The sequence below is a fragment of the Capra hircus genome, chromosome 9 (assembly GCF_001704415.2).
Source record: "Capra hircus breed San Clemente chromosome 9, ASM170441v1, whole genome shotgun sequence".
NCBI classification, from domain to species: Eukaryota; Metazoa; Chordata; class Mammalia; order Artiodactyla; family Bovidae; genus Capra; species Capra hircus.
This window is the reverse complement of record NC_030816.1, coordinates 8,799,837-8,827,184: the sequence shown is the minus strand read 5'-3', so window position 1 is coordinate 8,827,184 and position 27,348 is coordinate 8,799,837. Positions and strand designations below refer to the sequence as shown.

General features: G+C 44.6%; 2 protein-coding genes across 4 annotated transcripts; both read left to right on the top strand.

Annotated features, from left to right (window-relative positions):
• On the top strand, positions 566 to 2,286 carry LOC108636767 (skin secretory protein xP2-like). The gene is made up of 3 exons (XM_018053508.1): positions 566 to 573; positions 1,274 to 1,667; positions 1,957 to 2,286. The coding sequence occupies exons 1-3, from the start codon at positions 566 to 568 to the stop codon at positions 2,284 to 2,286; spliced, it is 732 nt and encodes a 243-aa protein (XP_017908997.1).
• FAM46A (family with sequence similarity 46 member A) lies at positions 2,193 to 9,205 on the top strand. 3 transcript variants are annotated; one of them, XM_018052913.1, is made up of 4 exons: positions 2,193 to 2,489; positions 2,710 to 3,271; positions 4,392 to 4,891; positions 6,363 to 9,205. In XM_018052913.1, the coding sequence occupies exons 1-4, from the start codon at positions 2,470 to 2,472 to the stop codon at positions 6,370 to 6,372; spliced, it is 1,092 nt and encodes a 363-aa protein (XP_017908402.1). In that variant the 5' UTR covers positions 2,193 to 2,469; the 3' UTR covers positions 6,373 to 9,205. The 3 variants fall into 3 exon arrangements, with proteins under 3 accessions (XP_017908402.1, XP_017908401.1, XP_017908400.1); XM_018052912.1 differs by having other exon boundaries at positions 2,201 to 2,433; positions 4,392 to 9,205; XM_018052911.1 differs by having other exon boundaries at positions 2,201 to 2,489; positions 4,392 to 9,205.

The following is a 27,348-nucleotide window of genomic DNA, read 5'->3' as shown; positions in this document are numbered from 1 at the left end:
CTTCTCAAGTGAAGATTAAACGAGGTGTTAAGTGTAAAGAGCTAAGCAGAGTATTGCCCGGAGGTTCTCAGGAAGTTCCTAGAAATCAATCTGGTTCGTATCGAGATGTACCACCAATCTCATTTCTTACAGCGGCGGTCTATAAGGCCTTGCCCAAACTCCAATTCTCTTACACTCTTCCCTTTTGCTGGTAGTGCTTTTCTCCTTCCCCAACTGTGTGTGTGTGTGTGTGTGTGTGTGTGTGTGTGTGCGCGCTATGTCACTTCAGTTGTGTCCGGCTGTTTGCGACCCTGTGGACTGTGGCCCACCAGGCTCCTCTGTCCATGGGGGTCTCCAGGCAAGAGTGCTGGAGTGAGTTTCCACGCCCTCCTCCAGGGGATCTTCCCGACCCAGGGATGGAACCCGCGTCTCTCATGTCTCCTGCATCGGCAGGCGGATTCTTTTCCACTGTGCCACCAGGGAAGTCCACGTCCACCACTGCTCTATGTCAAATCACACCTCTCTCACAGTACACGCACAGTTATGCACAGGTGACTAGGTCCATGAGTGTGCACCTGGGGAAGCGATGGGCCCGTGAGAATCGTGTAGTCGCGGTCCCTTCCTCGACTCCCACACCTCTCCAGAACAGCGCTGAGAAGCAATGGCTTCCGTCTGTGGTCCCGCTGGTTCCTCCGCTTTGAGAGCAGCTCCGCAGGGCACCGGCAGGGGGCGGCGTTGCCACGCAGCTGGAGGCTCGGCGGGTGACCGTCCCCTCTAACTCCCCAGCACCCCCCTCCAGGCGCTCAGCTCCGGTGACGAGGCCGGGGCTCCCCCTGTTCGGAGGGGGCGGGTCGTGTTCCCTCGCAGGCAGGGCGGCAGGGGTCGTGCGGGGCCACAGGCGGGAGCTTCCAAGCTTCCCAGGCGCCCCCCACCCCCGCCCCGCTCCAGGAGCCCGCAGCCTCCACGAGAAGGAAAGTTACTCTTTTAAGTTTGAAAAGTGGCATCGAGCAGCCAGAATTGACAGTCCGAGGAAAGGGGGGCGCTTTCTAGCAAAGACCGGGGAGGTTGGGGGGGGGGGGTGTGAGCGCGAGGGTGCGCGGAAATAACACCACACTCCTTTCGCGCCGCTGAGGCGACTGAACTTGAGGGGCTGCGAGAGGAACGCTTGTGTCCTTTAAACTCGTACTTTTCGCGGGTCGTGGAACAGCAGCTCGTTTCACACCGACATTAGCACACTCACTTGAACAAGGAAAACCTCAGGCGCCCCGTGAACGAACGCGCTTCTCCGCCTCAGGTCTCTGCGAGAGAACGCGACGCTAGAGCGTCCGGCCGGGCTCGGCAGCCCTTCGCGCGACCCGGCGGCCGCGCGCTCCCCGCGCGCCGCACTCCGGGCCCGCCGGGCCCTCAGCCGCTGGCCGCGCGCCCTTCCGGCTGTCAGGCCCGCCGGGGCGCCCGCTCGGGGACGCGCGCTGGCCCCACGCCGCGCCCCCGGCCCCTCGCGCGCGCGGGAGACGGGCGCACGCTCGGCCCCGCCCCCCGCGCCGCGGGCTCACGCCGAGCTCCCCGCGCCGCCTGAGGTCTGGAGAATCGAAACCCGGGGGAGCTCGCCCTGTCCCTCGCGCGCGCCGCCTGACCGGCAAGGGGAAGTGGGCGCCTTAGTTTTCGCCGAGGCCGGGTTTATTAACGGAGTAAATGGCCTAGCTTGACATGACACACTGTCTAGTAAAACGATGGTCGGGGGTTGGGGGAGTCGAAAGAACCTCTGGAGCCCCGTCCATATGCCATAATGACGCGCCAGAAAAGGCGAGAATTTTATGTTTGGGAAGTTTCTGCAGTTGCGCGAATTTCGCCGGGTTCTGGTTGTGCAGGCCACTTAGAACTCTTGAGGCATCGGAAATGTTTCTTCGTTGGAGGGGAGAAAAAATAAAAAGAGGGGCTTTGTGTGTGGGGGTGGTGGGGGAGGAATCCATACATCAGATACGAGTACAAGCACAAGAGTGCACACTCACACCCGCCGCCGGCCTCGCGCTCCGGGACCGGCCACCGCAGCCTTTCAGCTCCGCGGGGCTCGGCCAGCTGGGCGGGCGGGCGGGGGCGGTGCCCTATGCAGATGAGGAGGGTGTGGCGATTCGTGCGGCGCCGGGCCCCGGAAGCGCCCAGAGGACCTCGTATAAAAAAAGTACTGAGGCCGTTTCTGCCGCACAACTGCTAAAGCTCCAGAGACAGGAACGTGTGCGGCGGCGGCGGCGGCAGCAGGAGCCGCCACCTCCGGGACCACCGCGACTCAGGCGGCGCGGGCGGGGGTGAGGGGCGGGAGTGGCCGGCGCGGGCGGCGGGGGTCTAGGAAGGACTCGAGTCGCTCGCCGCGGCCGGGAGCGCACTCGCTGCTCCCGAAGAGTTGTCGTCTCGCAGTTCCTCGCTCGCCTCGCTCCTAGAAGGGGCGGCCGCCTCCAGGTGACACAGACGGGACTCCCGCTTGCGCTTTTCCAGATGCATCAGAGATACTTTTGGTGCGGGGCTGCTCTTGCGGGGCGCGGCGCGCGCGGCTGGGGGACCGCGGGGGCCTGGGGAGGGAGCGTCTCCGGGGTGTCCCCCTAGGCGAGGCGGGGGGATTCAAGCGGGGGAAGGGGGTGCGTTCCTGCCTTCGCTGCCCCCCCCCCAACGTCCGCCCGGCCGCTTCTCAGCGTCCTCAGCGCGCTCCTTCCCCCACTTCCCCCCGTTCTCTCTTAGGACCGACCAGGGCCAAGTGGCGTTCGGCGGGCACTTCATGGCGGAAGGCGAAGGGTACTTTGCCATGGCCGAGGACGAGCTGGCCGGCGGCCCCTACATCCCCCTGGGCGGCGATCTGAGCGGCGGCGACTGCGGCGGCGGCGGCGGCGGGTTTGCCGGGCATTGCTTGGAATACTGCGAGAGCCCTACGGCGCACTGCAACGTGCTGAACTGGGAGCAAGTGCAGCGGCTGGACGGCATCCTGAGCGAGACCATCCCGATCCACGGGCGCGGCAACTTCCCCACGCTCGAGCTGCAGCCCAGCCTGATCGTGAAGGTGGTGCGGCGGCGGCTGGCCGAGAAGCGCATCGGCGTCCGCGACGTGCGCCTCAACGGCTCGGCCGCCAGCCACGTCCTGCACCAGGACAGCGGCCTGGGCTACAAAGACCTGGACCTCATCTTCTGCGCCGACCTGCGTGGGGAAGAGGAGTTTCAGACTGTGAAGGACGTCGTGCTGGACTGTCTGTTGGACTTCTTACCCGAAGGGGTGAACAAGGAGAAGATCACACCACTCACGCTCAAGGTAAAGCACACCCCCCCGCCCACCCCAGAGGGGCCCGGGGCCCCCGCGGCGGGCCGGGCGCGAGTGCTGCACGGCTGACACCCGGGGCTCGGGTCGGCCACCTGGATCCGTGTGCGCGCCCTGGCTAATTTTGCTTTTGAGTTAGATTTTTTTCTGAGTTCACGAAGGTGCGTGGACTTGTGTCTGAGTGTTTTCCTTGACTTGCTGCTTCAGCGCCCTGCGCCTTCTGCTTCCTCATCTGCCCTGCCCTCTCTTCCTTCTCCTTATTTTTTTAACTCTTGGCTTTCCTTGCTTGAGTCGTGTCCGGAGTACATTCGTACATTCTGATAAATAGAAGAGTGAAATGTCCATCTTTTCTTTTTTTTGAGTCATTGGATGTTTGAGTCTCTGGGAAAAAGAGCAGCCTGCCACAGAGGCGAGTCAATGGGCTTATTATTGTGTTGGAAAAAGTGACTAGATTTCCTAGCTGCTTTCTGCTGACTCCAGGCATTAAGAATAAATACGGCTTTTCTCCGGGTTGGTTCTTGGATTCTGGATATAATGGGTCCCCTCCTCCCCACTTTGGCCCAAAGCGCGTTAAAATGATCAGAGGAACCAGCCTCCCAGAATGTCTTAATTTAGTTCATATTTGATTTTAGCTGCAGAATCCCTGCGGGGACCCACAAGATACTGGTTCTATCAGTTGCCTGGGGGTTGGAGGGGAAACTAGGTGACTAGGGACAGGATGAGAGGCAGACTGACTTTTTACTGTAGGTCCTCTGTCTTTTGAATATTGCAGCTATATTGTGTGAATCTTCTACCTGTAAGAACAGTCTCAAAAAATAACATTTCAAAAGTCAGACATGACAACAGAACCACTTAGTACTGTGCTATGTCTGCCAAAAGCCTCAAACTATTACTTCTAGTCTCTTCCCCAGACAGCAGAACCACTCGTTAAATGTATTTTTTTGTTGTTGTTGTTTTCAGAAGACTGTTTAATGTTTAAACCTGTAGGTAGTGTTTTGCTGAAACTTGACAAGACGAAAGGGAAGGAGCAAAATAATTCTCAGCTGTGATGAGGATGTGTTTATTATTTTTTTCTAGGTTTGCTCATCTTCTTGTTTTGTCTTTTAAATTGTAGGAAGCTTATGTGCAGAAAATGGTTAAAGTGTGCAATGACTCTGACCGATGGAGTCTTATATCCCTGTCAAACAACAGTGGCAAAAATGTGGAACTGAAATTTGTGGATTCCCTCCGGAGGCAGTTTGAATTTAGTGTAGATTCTTTTCAAATCAAATTAGACTCTCTTCTCCTCTTTTATGAATGTTCAGAGAACCCGATGACTGAAACGTTTCACCCCACAATAATCGGGGAGAGCGTCTATGGAGATTTCCATGAAGCCTTTGATCACCTTTGTAACAAGATCATTGCCACACGGAACCCGGAGGAAATCAGAGGGGGAGGCCTGTTAAAGTACTGCAACCTCTTAGTGAGGGGCTTTAGGCCCGCCTCTGATGAGATCAAGACCCTTCAGAGGTATATGTGTTCCAGGTTTTTCATCGACTTCTCAGACATTGGAGAGCAGCAGAGAAAACTGGAGTCCTATTTGCAGAACCACTTCGTGGGCTTGGAAGACCGCAAGTATGACTATCTCATGACCCTTCATGGAGTGGTGAATGAGAGTACCGTGTGTCTGATGGGACATGAAAGAAGACAGACTTTAAACCTGATCACAATGCTGGCTATCCGGGTGCTGGCTGACCAGAATGTCATCCCTAACGTGGCCAATGTCACTTGCTATTACCAGCCGGCCCCCTATGTAGCAGATGCCAACTTCAGCAATTACTACATTGCACAGGTCCAGCCAGTGTTCACATGCCAGCAACAGACATACTCCACTTGGCTACCCTGCAATTAAGAATCATTTAAAAATGTCCTGTGGGGAAGCCATTTCAGACAAGATAGGAAAAAAAAAAAAAAAAGAGAGAGAGAGAAAAGAAAAATAAAAAGAAAAAGGCTGAGTGACCCAGCCCTTATTAGGGATATGTTTTGTGCAATGATGATCTGCTCCTGGTTTTAAACTTGGCAAAGCTTTGTGGATCTTTTCATAGGTATGGGGGCACGATCTCAAAATAACCCACCCACCACCACCAACCCTCCCGCCTGATTCTCCTACCCAATTGGATTCTTTCCTGAAACAAAAGAGACCTGTCATTAAAAGCAACCAGGTTCTCCTAAAATAACAAGAGACAGAGGAAAAAAAAGCTTGATGACAATATGGGTTTGCAGTACCTGCTCCCATAGCTTTGCCATAGGAAAAAAAGACAAGTGGCTAGTTTCTCATAAGATGGAATTCATGAAAGAGAATATACAGAGATTAAAAAAAAGGTCTCCCTCCAACTTAATTATCATTTCAGGAGTTCAGATAGTAACAATGGTACAGGAAGAAGGGGCACACCAACATTGGGATTGCTGAGGCTTGTAGTGAATACTATCTGTGGAACTCTCCCATTGCGCTAATAGAAATGGCTTGCTCCAAATGAACAGTAGTAGGTTGGTGCAGTTCTCATAACAAACAGCAGAACTTATGATGACACAATCCATTATTTCCAGCTGCGTGCATAGCTCACATTTTTTAAAATGTGAAAATGCAAGCAAAAACAGCTGTAGCAAAGAAAGTATGCTCAAGGACCAAAGATTTACCAGATAAAAATACCCAAGTAGAAGAGAGATAGTAGAATATATAAAGAGTTACTATATTTGTTACACACCAATATACATCAAAGTGCCTGTTGCCTTCTGAAAATTTGAAGTGGAAAAATTTTATGGTTTAATGACTTATTTTATCAGGGACTCAAGAAGAAAATAAAACAACACATAAGCTTGTGAATGGTGGAGGAGATGCCCTATTTTTTTCTTGACAAATACTTGTATAAAGTTAACGTTGTTGGTGTGATGTTATCCTAGGTACATGTGTATGTGTGTGTATATTATGTGTATATATATACATATTTGTGATATGTGTATATACACACAGTTCATTGACTATGGTCTAGAATAATGTAGCAAATAGCAAGTGTTTAAATACTGTGTGCTTTTATGTTTTCAACAGGATGACCTGAGACGTGGGCATATTGCAGTGATGAATTAAATCCCACATCTAAAAAACTTAAAGTGAATGAAGGAGGAAAACAATTAATATATTTGATAGATTGAGCAGAGATTATACCTTTTTAGTGAGTGTTTTTGTTTCTGTTTTTTTTTTTTTTTCTTTTTATTTTGTGAGCCATAGAATTCCACAAATGGGAGAATATTTGTTTGGCAGAGCACTCTTTTTTTTTATACTGAACTGCCATTTTGACAGTTTGAACCCTTTTAGTTTTTGTAATACTTGGATACCTCCATGGTGTATAATCCAGTGGATCATGGATCAGTGATAGTCTGTTTAAATCCCTGACTGCTCAAAAGAATTTCTGGTGATCTGAACACTACTTATTAATATTTAAATGGATTTTTAAATGAGTGCATTATGCATTCCAGGACCACTAGAGTTTAGTAAATGTGAAATGACCCTTTTTAAAGAGTATTTGCACAATTGCTTAAAATTTATATATGAGATATATATTATATATAAAATTTTATAAATTCATGCCAACATGAAACATCTTCGATCCGGTTGTCACACTGCATTTAAATATTTAGTACTGTACTTCAAATTCACTCACTTTGCATCGAATCAGATCCAACTTGATTTTCTGTCTCAAGAGACCAGTTACACCTTTGTGAAATGAACTGGCATTACTATTTCAGTTCAGTGACAGCTAATCTTGAACCCATCCCTTCTCAGCCTTTAATTTCTTTGGACACTGGTCTCTGAAAATGGATTTGTTGAAAACAACTAATATCCGAAGACCTTCCCTCTTGTCTTGTGAGGCAGCCACATCATCCCTTACCAACCCTAGTGGATGACTGCTTACTATGTGCAGCCCTCTGAAGAATCAACTGATTGTTGTCATCCATTAGAGAGGGATTGGAAAAGAAAATAGCATCATCCTATTGGCAGTGTTATCTGGGCATCCCTCAGATACTCATTGTTAGTTTGATCCATCCAACTCCCTTTCTTGCGCATCTTTCTTTGAAGCCTTAACCGGAACTTGATGGGTTTGCTCTAGCAGCCTCCCTGTGAACTCTGTCCCAGCTGTAACAGCTACTGCACTGCCGCTCGCTGTTGGGTATGGAACTTTTTCTTCTCCCATGTTGGCTCCGACTCGCTCACTCCAGCCCTGGGCTTTGAGAAATTCATTGCGAATTCCCAGGAAATGTTCCATTTGCAGATTAAGCCTGATATTTAACCGTCAGAAACCCAGAGCTCCATCCTCCTTACCTGTTTGGACCTTCCCTAAGATTAAAGCTAAGGGAACACTCGGGAATGGAGGAGGAGCGTCTGGGCAGCTGCCTTGTTCCTTCTCATCCTAACTCTTGAGGGATGAGTCGTCCACTATTTCACAAAGAATCTGGAGGTCTCCGGCTCTGCCAGAGCAACGATTCGCTGTTATTTTATGGCACAGATTCTTGTATGGAGGGGCCTTCTTTGAAAAATAAACTTTTCATTTGTTTTCTCAGATATTTATGTTCTTTTCTTGCTTACTTCAGGGCTGGTAGCATAGTTGGACATGCCAGCACCTGGCATTCAGTTAGAACAGGCTGTACTCAAGACAACCTTCGGCATTTACTTTGATTGATATAATTTATTTCCCTTTTGTATGTACTATAGTCTTGTGCATATGTAGTTGAACAAACGGTGGAATATATGTCTATCTTTGTGGATGTGTGGCCTAAACATTTGAATGTCTGGTGAGAGAGAACCATGTGTCATAGGTCAGAAGAAAGGACAGCTCTCAACTCCTGATTAGTGTCTGTGATTTGCTTACCTTTGTGTTTATCTGGTCGAGTGCACTGTTACTATAAAGCAGGAAGAATTTTTTTTTTTTTCCTCTGCTGGAGGCTCTTCTCACCTGTCCAGCCTGGCACGTCAGGGAACACTTCACCCATGGCAGTGCCCTTTTAACAAGTTGACTTTATTTGCAGTAAAGTCTCGTTGCCTCAATATGTCTTACATCAAGATGGACTTTTCCTTTCCAGAAACAGGCTCAAATATTTGCTCACTCTTGGTATTGGGTGGACTGTTTTAACGAGGCTCCAGCATTGCAAGGATGGAAGGTCTGCAAGCCAAGCCAAGGAGGAAACGCCAAGAAGAGTGAACATACTGTTCGTTTTTGCCACCCCTTTCTGTTTGCTTATTGTAGGTTGCCTTACTGCGTGTAAAGTTGTTTTCAGTGCAATGCTTGTCAAATAAATATTGTGAACTATTTTGTAAATGAAATGTATTATGTTAAAAGCTGTCAGCAGTTCAGAAATAAGCTTTTTTGTTGTTTGAAAACAACATGTGTTAGATGACGCCAAAAAGCCAAAAAAAGTAATTTCATATATAGTACCTGTTTGAATATAATCTTTCTTTATGATCTCTCATAGCATAGCCTTTTTAGTGCTAAGGAAGAATCTCTCTGTAATATTTTGTCATAATAATGGCTTGCTAACAAAGTACATGGTCAAAGTACAGAGTTGGAAGATGGCAAGTAACTTGGTAAGAATGGCTGCAAATCCTTGCAGAACGGAGGAGTCTCTGCCCACTGGCTGTCTCTCCCTTCGACCTCTCTACAACCATCACCTGCTCCGAGACGTCCTGTTTGCAGCAAGCTGCTTCTGGGGTCACTCTTCTGGAATACTTTCACTTTAGACTGTGTCACAGGCAGAAAAGGAGTTGATGGAGAATGGACTCTTTAAAAACTGACATGTTTGAATCAACGCTAGAGGGAACAGATTGTGAATTTTGTTTACAGCATCCAATATTTGGATTTTTTTTGTAAATAAAAAGAAGTTATTTTTTTCTATTGATTTGTGTGTTGTCTTCCATGTCTGTGCTGGCTAAAGACCGTATCCTCTGTGTCCAGCCGTGTCTATGAGAAAAGATGGGGCAGTGTTTGGAGAAGACCCACTTTTAGCAACTTCTGATTGGAGTACAAGTCACTAAAATGCCCAGCTTACAGCCAGCCCAACTCTTGACTGGCTCAGTCAGCTCCATTAGAATCTAGATAATGAGTACTGACATTTTGAATCTGGTTATGAGCTTAGCCCTGTTAAGTGCCCCAGGCTGAGCTGTCTTCTAGGATCAGTAGAGGCTCCTGATTCTGGACTGTAGGGCTGCTGTAGCCCTGAGGGGGCTTTGGTTCTTGGGAGTAGCCCAAGTGCTGTGATGAGGTCATCACTGGTTTTATGTGTATCATCTAAGGCTCTATAGTGTTACTCAGTGTTCACCTTGGGAGGAAGGGAGGACCTTTTGAAAGTCATTAATTGGAAGGAAGAGTGATCACAGGATCTAATTTGTGCTTTGTTTGTGTTCATGTACCGAGTGCAAAGACATTGCTCTTTGACAAGCATTTCATGTAATCTCACCTGTTCAGATTGCCAGGGAGAAGCCATTTATTATTATTTTTCCTTTGTGTTCTTTGGAGACTTTTTCACTACTAGTAGTATGAGAGTTTGGTAAGCCTCAGCTATTATAGGACATCCTTGTGGTTTATAAAACCATTGAAAGTTCTGATGTTGGACAGAATGTATGCTTGACACTGTATCTAAGAAAGAGCCATTCCTGGTATTCAAAGCCAGTTGCCCTCACATACACATTATAAAAATGCTAGGTGGTTATTTGGTTTGGTAGTGGTATTTGTGTGTCATTCTCTTCTTCCTTTGTTGCAACCTCTTCATTTTTTTTACAGCCATCCCTTGCATGTCTGTGGTCATCACAAGACTCCTTTTTAAACAAGGGTTGAATAAGGACAGTATATATTAAGCTCCTACTTAAAGGGTAGCCTTAGGTATACCCTACTATTTCTAGTTGAACTACCAGACTGCACCTGGCTAAGCCTGGAGAGAAGTAAACCACTCTTCCTTTCCTTGGGAATAATCTTAACTTCCATGCAATAGTTTCTTTGAGAAAAAAAAAAAAAAGAAAAAAGAAAAAATTAATACCCAAAAAGCAAAAACAAGGAAATCAAAATCATAGTTTTAGAATATTAAGCAGAATATAACTGTTAAAATCATTAACTACCTCAGAAATTAAGCCGTAATTTCCTTCTTAGAACTAAGTTTAAAATAAAAATATGAATGCCCTGCAGTCTACTAGCAAATGCAGTCAAGTGGGAGGTGGGGAGGAAAAATGATTGGAAATGACAGTGGCTTTCACCCAGCAACACCCAGGTCTTGATTTCTAGTGCTGTGCTCCCAAAGAAGGAACCAGGTCTCCTTTGGCAAATGGCTGGATCAAGGTCTGGGACAGGGAATACTTCAGAGGAACCTGGAACATCTTGTTTCAGAAAGATAAGGTGTGCTAAAAAAGGAAAAACAGCAACAACAAAAAACAGGGATGAAGGGTATGTCGAAAGGACACGGGCCATCTGAGAGAACTCTAATGGCCGTAACTGGAACAATTCGAGCAAAAAAAAAAAAAAAAAAAAGTAGTGTTGGATTCTAACCTGAAATATAAAATGTCTGTGAGTCCACATGGATACAAATAGATGGCTACATAAATAAATGGAAGCAAAAAAATAAATTTTCCATGCAGAATTCCAAATAATCTGTGTAGATACTGCTCACTCCAGGAGGTAGAGCTTAACTCCCAGCCTCTGAAGCGTGAGCTGGGTGTGATGACTTCCTTCTAAAGTGCATTGTATGGAAAAAAGCGAATAAAGAACACTTATACCACTGGGGAGACGGGACAGACCTAGGCCAGGCGATCGTGGTCCCCGTCATCAGTGACAAATCACGACGGTAACAAACACCTTCGGTTAGGGGATGGCGAGAATGGTGCTTGACCTCCACAATCTTCCTCTCCAAAGCCGTAATGTCTAATTGTGAGAACAGAAAAAGACAAATTTGAATTGAGGGGTATGCTATAAAGTATCAGACTGCTGCTGCTGCGGCTGCTGCTGCTGCTAAGTCGCTTCAGTTGTGTCCGACTCTTAGCGACCCCATGGGCTGCAGCCCACCAGGCTCCTCCGTCCATGGGATTTTCCGGGCAAGAGTACTGGAGTGGGGTGCCATTGCCTAGTATTCCTTATATCTTCAAAACAGAAAAATCTGAAAACTACTACAGGGAAGAGGAGCCTAAGGAGACATGACAACTGATTGTCCTCTGGTATCTTGGATGGGATCTGGGAAAGAAAATCACCTGAGGTAAAATCTCAGGGAATCTGAAAAAAGTGCTGTGTTATTGAAATAATATTTCCATCTCAGTTCGTTAGTTAATGATAAATGTCCCATGCTAATGTAGGACATTACCGGTGGGGAAAGTGGATTTAGGGTATATGGAAATTCTCTGTACTCTCTTCACAATTTTTCTTTAAACATAAAACTATTCTCAAATAAAGTGTTTACTGAAAAATGAAGACTGATCCTTCTTTGCTATTTCTAGGGAAGTGAATCTATTTGTAGAAACAGTAATGCATAGTGAGTTTAATTTGTTAATGTCCACCATAGTTAAGTGTTAGGAGAGCATATGAAGGAATGGAAATAAAATGTGTTTTATTCACACATATCATAAAAATTTTATCTACAAGTTTTGGAGAAAAGGAAGTGGATTGAATAGAGTTGAGTTATAGGCAAGTCTTTTTCTGTAAAACAGCAGGAAGAGTTCGTATTACCTTAGAGCGTTAAGGCAAGGGAACACTAACTGTAACTACAAACCATTATGTAGATATTTTTAAATACGGAGACTGAAATGAGCAGGGGATGAAAATGTCATCACCCTAATATACAGAAAACCCAGGGAAGCTGTTTGGGAACTCTTTGCAAGGAAGTAAATGATTTTTTCTAAATGCTAGGGGATGCTAATAGTTGGTGGAGTGTTGAAATGAATTATTATTTAATATAAATAACCACTTTCACCATTTACCTGCTTACCTAAGCTCTTTCAGCAGATCAGGTTTTCTTAAAGTGAAGGGACAGCTGTTCTTATATTTACTTTCTTAGCTCAATCACTGGCATTAAAAATCGTTGAAAAATGCTGTTTTCAAAAATAGATGCCCTTAGTAATTTTTGAAAGCAGCCATTCCAGCGTTGCAGTTTATGAAGTTAGGACGAGGCCCGTGCTTTCTGCCGGCAAGGGACATGGAGCGCCCCAACGGCAGGAATTTATGAGTGTGGGGCTAAGTTATTTCTAACCTCCATAATGGAAAGTTCCCTTCAGAATCCCCTTCAGAAACTATTGATTTTCCAGCACACTGTGTACTTATCAGTAATGCCAAGATTTTGTGGCATCATCTGGCCATGTCATTAGAAAACGGCTGAAACCCTATTCTTTCTATTTTTTCTTCTTCTAGCAAAATTCAACGTAAGGAGCTACACTAGGCACTATGGATATCGCCATCCTATGCGTTAATTCTGAATTGCATAAGGTCTGGAGTATCTTCCTATAGATCTCTTCAAATAAGGTAAAGACGATCATGCTTCATATGTTCTTGATTTTAATAGGGAATGTGAAGAAGTATTAAAATATCTGCATTTTAGAGTCCGATTGTCAGAGAAGAGAAACAGATTCAATCAAGTACAAGGCCTAACATCTGAATTAGAATTGCCAGATTTTGTAAATAAAAATACACGATGCCCAGTTAAATTTGAAATTCAGAGACGCCATGATTATTTTAAAAGGGTAAGTTTGTCCCATGCAATATTTTGGACATACTTATACTAAAAATTATCTGTATTTATCTGAGATGCAAATTGAATTGGGAGTCCTGTATTTTAACAGGCAAGCCTAAAACCGACGTTGGACTACAAAATTAGGCTGAAAACATTTCCTAGTATACAGCTAGAGTCCAGAATGCTTTATAACTTGTTAATGTCTAACTTCAGGTACCATGAGACACTGTATTCACAGAGAGCAGCCTTGTGGCAGCAAACCCTTTGAAACATGGTTCATTCATTAAATATTTGCTGAATGCTTTTTACGTGTTTAGCCTTGTGTTAGACTCTGAGACCCAAAAGAAGGGGAAGGCCTGGCCCATTGACCTTTAGAAGCTAGGTTCCACTTACAAGCAGAACTTAGTTGCTGAAATTTAATTTTTCAGCTACCCTGGGGTTAATTACTCATGAGGCTTAGCTCTGCATGGGGTACTATAAAGAGCCCTGTGGACTAATGGGGAATCTGGGTGAAGGTAATAGCCCTTGAAATGTGCCTTCTTGGGTGCTTTCAGGGGCAGATCTCCCCACAGGTAGCCCCTTGTGTGGATAGGCACTGGCCATTTTCTCGTTTGACAGGAAGGATAAAGATAGATATTTTGCAGTTTCTGCTGAGGGAAGCAAAAATTCCCCCTGAGCTGCTGGACATTTGCGTTCTCTTTTTCAAAACCACTGCAAAAATCTTTAGGGCTTAACTAGAATGCACCTTGAAATTTTATTGCCCTATAATTCTGTTTGCTGCAGCACATTAAAATTCCCTTGAATGTTTCTTATGTAACCACTTCTGGTTAACTGTCATCTTGAAGTTATTACAACTTAGTCCTTGCTGCTTTTTTTTTTTTTTTTTCCTTTTTCCCAGAGCTGTGAAAGTTCTTTTCTCAGAGGCTTCAAATGCATCAGGCATCCCAGACCTTACCCATTCCCAGTTTGTGTAGAACTGGGTGTGTTGTCAGTCTGGGTATTTGTTTTGTCTGGGTAGAGATCTTATTTAACGAGCATTTTTTAAACTGTCATCGGTTACTTATGTTCTCCTCCGGCCTGCACTGAGTAGGACAAATCCACAACTTTCACGATCATCCAAACATTTAACAAATACTTTCTTATGCCCTTGGCTTGATACTCTGTGAAGAATTACGAAGGATTATATGAAGCTGGCTCCTTCTCACTTGTGGTCTTAATTGAAAAGTGAAACAGGGATATGCACAAACAAATAAAACACGAAACTGCAGTGAAATTAAGAAATTTGCCAGAAGAATGAGTGGCCCACACTTGTTCCCTCTTTAGAGCATCTGCTGGTTGTTCCAGCTCCGCAGAAAGTTCTTTCTCCAGATTTTTGCATCTCTTGTGCCCTCACTTTATTATTATTATTATCATTATTACCATCATCAGTTATTGTTATTGAAATATTATTTCTCGGAGAGATTCTCCTATTTAGAGTTTCCCTCTAGCATTTTTACCAAGTTACTCTAAGCCTTTATCCTAATTTTAGATGTGTTTTATCAGTATATCTGTCCCTACCTGAAATGAAATTATAAATGGATTTATTTCTAATTTATGACTTATTTATCACCATAGAATTAAGTTCCATAAAGGCACTCACTTTATCTAATTTGCCACCATGTTCTTAAGGTCCAAAAGAACAGCTGCTATGTAGGAAGTGCTCCCTGCATTTTGGTGTGTGAATGAAGGAGTGAATCCCATTTGGCTCAGGATGAGCAGTGTGGCAGAATATCTATTTGGGAGGGTGTTAAAGAAGAGATAAGACGAGTGAAGAGTAACAGGGAATCCTGTTAAAATAAGAATGGGATCTCAGAGAATGTGTCTGTTCATGGGAAGGGCCCAGAAAAGACCCAGGTGGAGAAAGTCCAGTCTCAAGGCAAGGATGGAGCCCCAGACAATAGGGGAGAGATGGACTCCTCTCTTAGAAGAAGAGACGAGGTGTTTGGGGCAGGGGTCTTCATGCCTCTTCTTGGTTTCTGAGCTCCAGCAGTTGAGAACAGTGGGCCAGTTTGTACAGGTAGCCTTTGTGTGGCCTGGTGCTCAGAACAAGAGTGATGGATAGCTCATCTTCTAGTGCCCACATGTGTGCTGTATCTGTTCCAAACCAGACCTCACCTGGCAGCCTGGTAAACTGAGGACTTCAGTTGCCCTGCACAGTGACTAGAGTCTCTTTTTCATCACCTGCTCCATCTCTTAGAACAAAGCAATCCCTGAGAGACGTTTTCTGGCAGAGTACAGAGAACTGAGGCGTGTCTCCTATTTTAAGTTAAGGGTAGGGGCTGTTAGGGAGGAATTTACTTTGCTATTTGAAGGCAGATATATAAAGGACAGTTTGTTCATCAGCCCTTTCAGCTGATGAGACGGTTGGCGTTTCCACTGGCATCCTCATCTGGTCAAACCTCACGGAACAAACAGTCCTGTCCTGGGGCATTATACCTGCCGTGACTGTTTGCCGTCGATGCTTCAGGAGTGTCCCAGTTGCAGAATGCTGTAGTGCCTGTTCTGGTAGTGCCTGTGTGTGTGTGGTCAGTTGCTCAGTCATGTCTGAATCTTTGTGACTCTATGGATTGTAGCCCTCCAGGCTCCTCTGCCCATGGGATTCCCCAGGCAAAAATACTGGAGTGGGTTGCCATTTCCTCCTCCAGGGGATCGTCCTGACCCAAGGATCAAACTTTTGTCTCTTGTGTCTTTTGCATTGCAGGCAGGTTCTTTATTGCTGAGACACCTGGAATTCCCATGCTGTGGTGTTGGCTTATGGTCACAATAAAGTTTAGATGCTGTTCTATAAGTGCCAAAGAAATTGAATCCCAAACTTCAAGAAATCATTTAAAAATTAGCTTCAGACTTTCATTATTGCCACTTGAATTCATGCAAAGTGACTTGAGCTTTCTGGATATTGTCCTAAGTCCCAAACCACTTAAGCCATGGCGATTCTCATCAGAAGGGATGTCAGGAGGGAAACTGGTTGAGATAAGCGAAACAAGCATGATACATTTCATAAATAGCACTGAGCGTTTTGGGCTTCTCCAGTGGCTCAGCAGTAAACAATCTGCCTGCAACATAGGAGATGCAGGTTTGATCCCCGAGTCAGGAAGAGCCCCTGGAGGAGGGCATGGCAACCCACACCAGTATTCTTGCCTGGAGAATCTTATGGGCAGAGAAGCCTGGCGGGCTACAGTCCATAGCGTCGCAGAGTCCAGCTCAACTGAAGTGACTGAGCACGTGCGCACACACTGAGCACTTCATGTACAGCTCCGTTGTAAAGCAGGTATGTGTGGGGCTTCTGAATCAACTCAAGGTTCTGAGAGTCAGCCGGGGAAATAAAAGATGGGTATGTAAAGAGGGAGTTTTTCCTCATTTCCATGGGAGGACAGTAGTTGACGGAATGTGCTCACCAGAATTCTGACTCCGCAGGGAGTCTTTCTCCCCTGGGCCTGTATCATGTGGTCTTTCCAAGCCACCTGGAGGGAGGACCTGATGTTTGCTGAGTTCTTCCTCTGGGTCAGGATGCTTAGCACTCGATGTACACCATTCATCATCTTGTTAACAGCTAGTAGCGCCATTCTTTTCCCCACTTTACTGAGCAGGAAATGGAATTTAGGAGGGATAGAGTTCTAGCTTTCTAGCTGCTACTGCTGCTGCTGCTGCTAAGTCGCCTCAGTCATGTCTGACTCTGTGCAACCCCATAGGCGCAGCCCACCAGGCTCCCCTGTCCCTGGGATTCTCCAGGCAAGAACACTGGAGTGGGTTGCCATTTCCTTCTCCAATGCATGCAAGTGAAAAGTCAAAGTGAAGTCGCTCAGTCGTGTCCAACTCTTCGCGACACCATGGACTGCAGCCTACCAGCCTCCTCCATCCATGGGATTCTCCAGGCAAGAGTACTGGAGTGAGGTGCCATTGCCTTCTCCAGCTCTCCAGCTGGAAGGGGGTTAAAAAAAAATGGAGGATTCCAGGGTGAGTCTTGAACTTCACGTTCTTTGCTATGTCCTAACCTCTCCACCCCCTCCCACATCTCACCCCTGGCTGTGGATGGTCAGTAGTGCTTTCTCTCCATCCTCTGAACTTAAGAGCAGGGGAGAGGCTACACAGCCCAGCCCAGAGGAGGTAGTGTGAACCCTAGGAAAAAGAGTGATTCTATGATTCAAGTCCCCAAGGCAGGCTTTACAGACAGTGTATGATATCAGTAGTGTGCATTTGATTTGATAAAATAATTATATTTTACATTTAATCACCAAAATAATCCTGAGGATTAGATTAAAAGGATATTATGATCATCTTACTTTTAAAGGTAAAAAAAAAAAGAGAGAGAGAGACTCAGGGAGACAGAGCTTGTGTATAAGACATAAAGGCCTTTAGAATTTGTCCAGTGTTCAGAGTCAGGGAGATTCTATTTCTGTCTGAGACACACAAGGCAAATCGGTATCCAGGTCCTTCTACATCCCCGCTATCAACCATCTATCCAGATGGCAGGTGCATCCTAGCAACACAGCAGGTAAAAGGTCCAGGAAGAGTATCTGAGCTTTTCTTACATGATGAGATCACATAAATTGCCTATTGTGAGTGGATTACCTGACAAAAATTAAGCATGATTTACATTTTTAGTGGGCACTCAGAATTTGGTAAGCAACTTCAGTGCTGTCAAAGCTGTTTTCTGTATGTCCTATTACAGAGAATGAGGCACTTAATCTTTAAAAAATGATCAATTAGTCTGGCTTACGTCACATCTTACTGACAATGCCTGCTACCAGCTGGCTGCTTCTGAATCTGTTTTCTTCTTCTTCTTCTTCTTTTTTTGGAGAAAATGTTTGAAAGGAAAGGTAAAGAGTGTAATGAGACATGACAAAGTCTGAATACATTTCTATAACTCTTGAAATGTTCATTAGTCTTCTTGTGCTGAAGGCTGATCACACCTGTTTACTTCTGCCTCCTGAAAGGTTCCTTAGCTTTTTTCTCCTAGCCTGCAATGTCTGCTTAATGATGTCACAAACCTTTCTCAATACACGATGTCGACAAGATTCTTTGTCACTTGGTAGATAGTTGAGGGTGATTGGGAGTGGAGGGCAAGGCCAGGGATGAGGGCCTGGATTCTAGTCCTGTACCAGCGGTAGTTGAAGTGTTTCTAAGATGGTGCTTAAGGAAACCCATTCATGTGATATTTATTGAGTGATGCAAGAGCATCTGTAATTTTTTAAAAATGGTGTTATTTAGTTTTGGCTGTGCTGGGCCTTCCTTGCGGTGAGTGGGCTTTCTCGAGTTGCAGCGAGCAGGGGGTTACTCTCTAGGTGCAGTGTACAGGCTTCTCACTGCGGTGCCTTCTCTCGTTGCCGAGCACAGGCTCTAGGCTGTGCAGGCATCAGGAGTTGCACAGGCTACACTAGAGCGCAGGTTCAGTAGGCCCTCTGTCTTCGCTTCTGACAGCCCTTTCCAAGATTTTGTAAGTACCCTCTTTCTGCATTTAAACTCTTGGTGAGCCGTCTAGAGCAGTTTCTCTTTCCTGTAATGCAACCAGAAACACTCATTGCAGAGTAGGCTTTGTGGGAGCCTGCCTGATGCATGGAGCCTCATCAGCCTGGGGGTGGGAAGGGCCAGCCCTGCCCCAAGGCTGCAGGGCTGCAAGCACACAGAATACAGTGCCAAACTTTCAAGCTTGAAATCTGGTCCCACAGCTTACAACTTTTTTAACTTTAAACAAGGTAACCCCTTTGGATTTTTGTTCAGTTCAGTTCAGTCGCTCAGTCGTGTCTGACTCTTTGCGACCCCATGAAGCGCAGCATGCCAGGCCTCCCTGTCCATCACCAACCCCCGGAGTTCACTCAAACTCACGTCCATAGAGTCGGTGATGCCATCCAGCCATCTCATCCTCTGTCATCCACTCTTCCTCCTGCCCTCAATCCCTCCTAGCATCAGAGTCTTTTCCAATGAGTCAACTCTTCGCATGCGGTGGCCAAAGTACTGGAGCTTCAGCTTTAGCATCATTCCTTCCAAAGAACACACAGGGCTGATCTCCTTTAGAATGGACTGGTTGGATCTCCTTGCAGTCCAAGGGACTCTCAGGAGTCTTCTCCAGTTCAAACGCATCAATTCTTCGGTGCTCAGCCTTCTTCACAGTCCAACTCTCACATCCATATATGATCACAGGAAAAACCACAGCATTGACTAGACAGACCTTTGTTTGCAAAGTAATGTCTCTGCTTTTCAATATGCTCTCTAGGTTGGTCATAACTTTTCTTCCACATAGTAAGCGTCTTTTCATTTCATGGCTGCAGTCACCATCTGCAGTGATTTTGGAGCCCCAAGAAATAGAGTCTGACACTGCTTCCACTGTTTCTCCATCTATTTCCCATGAAGTGATGGGACCGGTTGCCATGATCTTCAGTTTCTGAATGTTGAGCTTTAAGCCAACTTTTTTACTCTCCTCTTTCACTTTCATCAAGAGGCCTTTGAGTTCCTCTTCACTTTCTGCCATAAGGGTGGTGTCATCTGCTTCTCTGAGGTTATTGATATTTCTGCTGGCAATCTTGATTCTAGCTTGTGCTTCTTCTAGCCCAGCATTTCTCATGATGTACTCTGCATAGAAATTAAACAAGCAGGGTGACAATATACAGACTTGATGTACTCCTTTTGTTTCCTCACTATAAAAACGGACTGTGTGCTATGTGCTAAGTCGCTTCGGTCCTGTCCGACTCTTTGCAACCCTATGGACTGTAGCCTGCCCAGCTCCTCTGTCCATGGGGATTCTCTAGGCAAGAATACTGGAGTGGGCTGCCGTGTTCTCTTCCAGGGGACCTGCCTGACCCAGGCGCTGAACCCGCATCTCTTGCATCTTCTGCTTTGGTGGTCGGGTTCTTTACCACTAGTGCCACCTGAGAAACCCCAAAAATGGACTAGTAGATGGCTCAGACTGTAAAGATCTGCCTGCAGTGTGGGAGACCTGGGTTCGATCTCTGGGTTGGGAAGATCCCCTGGCAACCCACACCAGTATTCTTGCCTGGAGAATCCCCATGGACAGAGGAGCCTGGCAGGTTACAGTCCATGGGCTGGCAGAGGCAGACATGACTGAATGAGTAAGCACAGCACCATAAATAATTCTAAGTGACTTAGGTCATTGCTACACAGACGCAATTAGGTGGGTATAGCATTTCTTTTAACAGCTGTGCTTGTGCTTAGTTTCTCAGTCGTGTCTGACTCTTTGCGACCCCATGGACGGTAGCTCACCAGGCTCTTCTGTCCATGGGGATTCTCTAGGCAAGAATACTGGAGTGGGTTACCACACCCAATATGTTTTAAATCTGAAAATTTTAAGCATTGGGGCTTCCCAGGTAGCTCAAGTGGTCAAGAATTTTCCTGCCCATGCAGGAGCTGCAGGAGAGACAGGTTTGATCCCTGGGTCAAGAAGATCCCCTGGAGGAAGAAATGGCAACTCCCTCCAGCATTCTTCCCTGGGGAATCCCATGGACAGAGGAGCCTGGCAGGCTACGGTCCACGGGGTGGCAACAAGAGTCAGGCACAGCTGAAGCAACTGGGCAGGCACGTGCTTCAAGTAACATGTGTTGTGCCTCGTCACCAAGGCTAGACTGAACCCGCCCAAAGGGTTGCAGACACTGGGAGCTGTTTGCTCACCACTGCACCCCCTCTTGCTAAAAGAGCTTGATGAATGTTTATGAAATGGATAGATAGATACCAGGCAGCTTATATGCAGACTATGAGTTGCAGGTGAAGAAGTAAGAATAGACCAATGTTTGGTCTCACTCATGAGTGGCCAACACTCTGCTCTCTGGGGTGGGTGGAAAGTATTTAAGGGACTCATTGATTAACTCCTGCCCCCTTTTGGTTGGCGACCTAATCAAGTGTTTGGAAGTTGTCAGTGCATTTTCTCCAGTAGATGTTTGAAGCACTCAATATACACTTTTCTTACCAAATCTTATTGATGCCATGAAGATCTGGTTGTTAGGAACCTGTGGCAGATGTATGAACGTTATCTGGTTTACTCACTTGTCTGTCTTGTAAAGTAGCGGAGAGTCACAGTTACCCATGTATCAGGGTCTGCCCTGGACTTTGTTTTAAGAACCCACTTTTCTTGTATGTCCTTATTTCTAACCAGCTCTGTGGGTGATTCTGAGGCACAAAGAAGTGTGGGAACCACTGGCCTGGTGGCTGTACACATTTTGCCTAGTAAGGAAATGTTTTTGCATGACCACCTTGCATGTTAGACTTGTGTAACAAACAACATATTACATATATTTTTAGTTTGCATTACCTGAGAGCATTTAATTTGCATTACATGAGAACATTAAGTGAGCATTAAATGTGCATTAATTTGCGTTACATGAGAGCATTACACGAGAGCATTACATGAGCATGAATGTGAGGTATGACTCCCAGTTTACATGAGAGGAAAATGATGAAGTCCATCTTCTTTCTCTAAAATCCACTGGCATTTCTGTTGTGCATCTTGTGCATGTAGTTTTGGTACGGCCTTTGTCATTAATTAGTTTTGTTATTTGCTTCTCTACACATCAGCTGCCCCATTTACAAATAACTTGAAGGTGGTCTGGAGTGAAGCAGTGGGGAAAGGGGAGCCTGAGGTTAGATGGGGAATGGGCTAGTTTTTAAATTGTTCTTGACTGCAAGAGTACCTTTGACAGGCAGGACACAGATTTTTGACTCATTTCTCAAATTAAAAAAAAATGCAAATTCTCCCTTTTTCTATGACAACAAGAACAACAAAAACTGATGGTTGACATTTATCGAGCACTCATTTCAGGGCAGGCGTGGTGCTGAGAGCTTTACATTCTTTGTTGACTGCTCATAACAACCTCATAAGTCAGACGTCATCATTGGTGCTGCGTGCAGAAGTTGAAACTGATGCTTAAAGAAGCTCAGTAGTTGCTTACAGATACAGTCTAAGTGTGAGAGCAGTGGGCTGTCTCCAGAGGATTTAACCACCAAGGTGGTTTGCAAGGTCCCGATCCTTGACCAAAGCAGGATGCCTCCAGGAGGCATCACTGAGTACAAGCAGCTGGGTGAATCTCATTATGGGGCTTCCTGGGACCTGTAGGGCTTCCCTGGTGGCTCAGACGTTCAGGAGTCTACTCGCAATTCAGGAGATCCAGGTTCAGCCCCTGGGTTGAAAAGATCCTCTGGAGAAGGAAATGGCAACCCACTCCAGTACTCTTGCCTAGAAAATCCCGTGGATGGAGGACCCTGGTAGGCTACAGTCCATGGAGTGGCAAAGAGTTGGACACGACTAAGTGACTTCACTTTCTTTCACTTTCTTTGGGGCCTATGTGAATTTATTAAGAAGAAAAAGGCTTCATGAATTGCTGTATTTTAACTGATATTTTAGACGAATTTCTTGCATAGCTGAGACCAGAACTGAGAGAATTTTACCTAAAATTTCCAAAGCTTCCTTCTATTCCAAAAGTCCCCATAGTTTCCTAAATGAAAGAAAGGGAAAAAAAAAAAAAAAAAAGGTTAAGTAAGTAACATACTTCCTCAAACTTTAGCCCTTTTAATCTGTTCCTGACTAGTAGGCTGTGTAATCACCCGGGACTTTAGAGCTATTATCTAAACAATTCACATTCTGACTCCAGTAGTTTTCAAAGTTGGGAGAGTATGATAACCTTTTGATTCAGGAAGGAAATCTTAGAATTTCTATTTTTAACTGATCCTTTAGAAAGTTTATTGTCATGCATAAGACATAGTGTAGTCATATGTATGTTAAATCAATGACTAAATAAACAAATGTTTATTATGTGTATTCAAAAATGTTGGGGACAACCAATTAAGTTGTTGTTTTTTTCTATTTTTTTAAATTTAATTTTTATTTTATATTGGAGTATCGGGCGTGACTGAGCAACTAATGCTCACATACATAGTTGATTTACAATATTGTGTTAGTTTCAGGTATACATCATTCCCTGGTAGCTCAGAGGTTAAAGCGTCTGGCTGCAATGCAGGAGACCTGGGTTCGATCCCTGGGTTGGGAAGATTGCCTGGAGAAGGAAATGGCAATCCACTCCAGTATTCTTGCCTGGAGAATCCCATGGATGGAGGAGCATGGTGGGCTACAGTCCACGGGGTTGCAAAGAGTCGGACACTACTGAACAACTTCACTTTCACTTTCAGGTATTCAGCAAAGTGATCCCAGTATACATATAATATATATCTATTCTTTTTTAGATTCTTTTCCCATTGATTATTGTAGAATATTGAGTAGAATTCCCTGTGCTATACAGTAGGTCCTTGTTGATTATCTATTTTATATATAGTAGGGTGTATATGTCGATTTGAAACTCCTAATTTATCCCCCACCCCCACCACCTTTCCTCTGTGTGAAGCTGGTTTTCTCTGTGGGTAGAAATAGAGTCTGTGTTCCACTTATCTATTGCTAGCTAACAAACTACCCCCCCAAACTGGTAGTTTAAAATGATATTAATATTTAACTTTCTCACAAAGCTGATGTTTGGGGAGGGCTCAGTGGTACTGGCTTGTGTCTGCTCCATCAGGATGGCTTGCAAGCTGGGCTGGAGGCTGTGCACTTACAGGCCTGGCTGCTGATACTGCCTGGGGTCTGAGAAGACTCAAACACTTGCAGATAAAAATAACTGGGGCTTCTTGGTCCATCTCTGTTTTCCTCGTTGGTCTCTCCATGTGACCTCTCCAGCGTGGACAGAGCCACTCACATTGCCCACAGTGTGTCTCCCAAGGGAGAGAGCCTGGAGGGAGCCCAGTGCCCTTTTCTAACTTAGCCTCTAAAGTCCTGAAGTCATCCAGGGTCACTTTTGGCACACTTTACTTCTTAGGAGTAACTCTCTGGGAATCAGACTTCATTTTTTTGATGGGCGAAGTGTCAAAAGCTTTATAGACTTCTACACTTTCCTTAACCTGATGGGGATGGTGAAAGACCAGTAAGGTGAATGGATATCATCTAAGGAAATCTGGACATTAAGCCACAACCTGGATGTGAACCAGAGGGGCTGAGCTGAGTGGATTCCAGACTGAGTGGATTCAACACACCTGTCCCCGTTGCCTTCCTGCATGTCTACCTCAGTGCCCGCATAGGCCCTGGGAAACTCCACCAGGCTTCTAGCCTGGTCCAGAAGTATTTAAAAAGGCATTTGGAGGTGGGGATAGAAAAAATATTAAAAATAGACTAGATGACACCCCATGAAGGGGAAAGAAGACTGGATTCCATTTTTCTATTCAGTTAGGTCTGAGAGAAGGGGTTGAGGGTCCTCCCGCCAAACTATCGTGCATGTCAAAATGTCATCACAGATATGTGTGTTATTTTAAAAAATGCATATTCCTTCCTTCAAAAGGTCATGTCAGTCATAGGTACGTATGCCTGTAAAAAATATGTACGTATGTGTGCGGGCTCAATTGTGTCCGACTCTTTGCCACCCCAGGGACTCCTCCAGGAACCTCTGTCCCACCTACCAGGATCCTCTGTCCATGGGATTTCCCAGACCAGAATACTGGAGTGGGTTGCCATTTCCTCTTCCAGGGATGCAATCTTTATTTCCTGTGTCTCTTGTTTTGACAGGCAGATTCTTTACCACTGAAGCACCTGGGAAGCCAAATAATTTGTATACTTTCTATCAAAAGGTTATTTCAGTAACAGATGTGTGTTCTAATGAAACTGTACTTTTGCTATAAGAATTTCCTATTTGTAGGTTAGTTGATATTACTGAAACAAAAGTATAGCCAATGAACATTTAAAGTCACTTTCTTCTTTGCTCTTCACAAACCTTTTTTTTTTCTCCTATTATTAATGTCTTTTTTAATGTGGTATATCTGTTACAATTGATGAGTCAGTTTTGATACATTGTTTTTATACTTTGTATTATCTTGACAAATGTATAATGATATGTAATCTCGTATCATACAGAACAGTGTTATTGCCTTAAAAATGTCCTGTGTTCCATCTGTTCATGCCTTCATTACCCTCAAACCTCTGGCAACCAGTGATCTTTTTGCCATCTCCATAATATTGCCTTTTCCAGAATGTCACATATTTGGAATCATACGGCAGTAGCTTTTTCAGACTATCTTCATTCTTATCTATATGCATTTAAGCTTATTCCATGTATTTTCGTGGCTTGATAGCTCATTGCTTTTTATCACTGAATAATATTCTGTTGTACACATACACTGGTTTGGTTATTCATTCACCCATTTGTGAATCTTGATTGCTTCCAATTTTTGGCAATTATGAATAAGCTACTATAAACATTTGTGGGCAGGTTTTTCTATGGACATAAACTTTCAACTCATTTACGTACATGCCAAGGAGTGCTATTAGAGTATTTTCTGTTTTGTAAGAAACTGTCAAAATGTTTTTCAAAGTGGTTGTGCCATTTTGCATTCCCACCAGCAATGAATGAGAATTCCTATTTCTCAACATTCTCACCAGCATTTGGTGTTCTCAGTGTTTTGGATTTCAGTTGTTATAACAGTTGTATAGTGGTATTTCATTATTTTAATTGAAGTCCTCTAAGGATATATGATGTAAGTCTATTTGTGTTTGCTTCTTTGCCACCTGCACATCTTCTTTGGTGAGGTTCCCAACATTTCTGATAAAATAAATTTATAACAAGTAGTTGAGTAAAATCTCTTTTCTATAAATAATAAAACACTATAAAAGAATTCCTTCTTGATAACCTACTCCATTGAGGTGACTGAGGTTAAGTACTTTGATTTGTGTACTTTTCATTTAATTCCTAATTTCTAAGAATATGTTTGTTCCTGAAATTATGCTAAATTCTGGGCTAAAGTCTAATAATGGCTTCCTTTGACTTTGGATTAAGTAGCTTAAAAGAAGCCAGAGAAGAATGAAGAAATTTGGAAGTTGTTCAAAGGAAAGTCTTAAAGATGATTAAAGAGTTGAGACCTAAGACCCAAGAAAGTGTAATTAATTGAGATTATTCAACTTTTTCTTGATGTTTGCTTATTAGTTTTTTTATTCATTTATTTTTTTAATTAGAGGATAATTGTCTTACAGTATTGTGTAGGTTTCTGCCATACATCAGCATGAACCAGCCATAGGTATACATGTGTCCCTCCCTCTAGAACCTCCCTCCCACTGCCCACCCCATCCCATCTCTCTAGGTTGTCACAGAGTACTGGGTTTGAGCTCCCTGAATCATATAGCAAATTCCCACTGGCTATCTATTTTACATATGGCAATATATATGTTTCAGTACTGCTCTCTCAATTCATTCCACCCTCTCCTTCCCCCACTGTGTACATAAATCTGATCTCTATATCTGTATCTCCATTGCTGCCCTGCTAATAGGTTCATCATACGAAGGCTTAATTTTGGGGGGCTCCAAAATCACTGCAGATGGTGACTGCAGCCATGAAATTAAAAGACGCTTGTTCCTTGGAAGAAAAGTTATGAACAACCTAGATAGCATATTAAAAAGCAGAGACATTACTTTGCCAACAAAGGTCCATCTAGTCAAGCTATGGTTTTTCCAGTAGTCATGTATGGATGTGAGAGTTGGACTATAAAGAAAACTGAGCACTGAAGAACCGATGCTTTTGAACTGTGGTGTTGGAGAAGACTCTTGAGAGTCCCTTGGACTGCAAGGAGATCCAACCAGTGAATCCTAAAGGAAATCAGTCCTGAATATTCATTGGAAGGACTGATGTTGAAGCTGAAACTCCAGTACTTTGGCCACTTGATGTGAAGAACTGACTCATTAGAAAAGACTGTGCTGCTGGAAAAGATTGAAGCAGGAGAAGGGGGCGACAGAGGATGAGATGGTTAGATGGCATCACTGACTCAATAGACATGAGTTGAGGAGGCTCTGGGAGTTGGTGATAGACAGGGAAGCCTGGTGTGCTGCTGTCCATCGGGTCACAAAGAGTCAGACACGACTGAGCGACTGAACTGACTGACTGAACCGAAATAGGTTCATCAGTATCATCTTTCTAGTTTCCATATAATTTCTGACTTTTGGAACTCTTTATAATAGCCTCTAAGTTCATCCGCCTTATTAGAACTGACGCAAATGTATTCCTTTTTATGGCTAATATTGCACTGTATATATGTATAACTTCTTTATCCATTTGTCTGTTGATGGACACCTAGGTTGCTTCCATGTTATAACTATTGTAAATATTGCTGCAATGAACATTGGGGTACATGTGTCTTTTTCAATTATGATTTCTTCATGGTATATGCCCAGTAGTGGGATTGTTGGGTCCTATGGTAGTTTTATTCCTGCTTTCTTAAGGCATAAATAAAAGGAATCCAGATTGAAAAAGAAATAATACTCTAACTGTTTGCATATGGC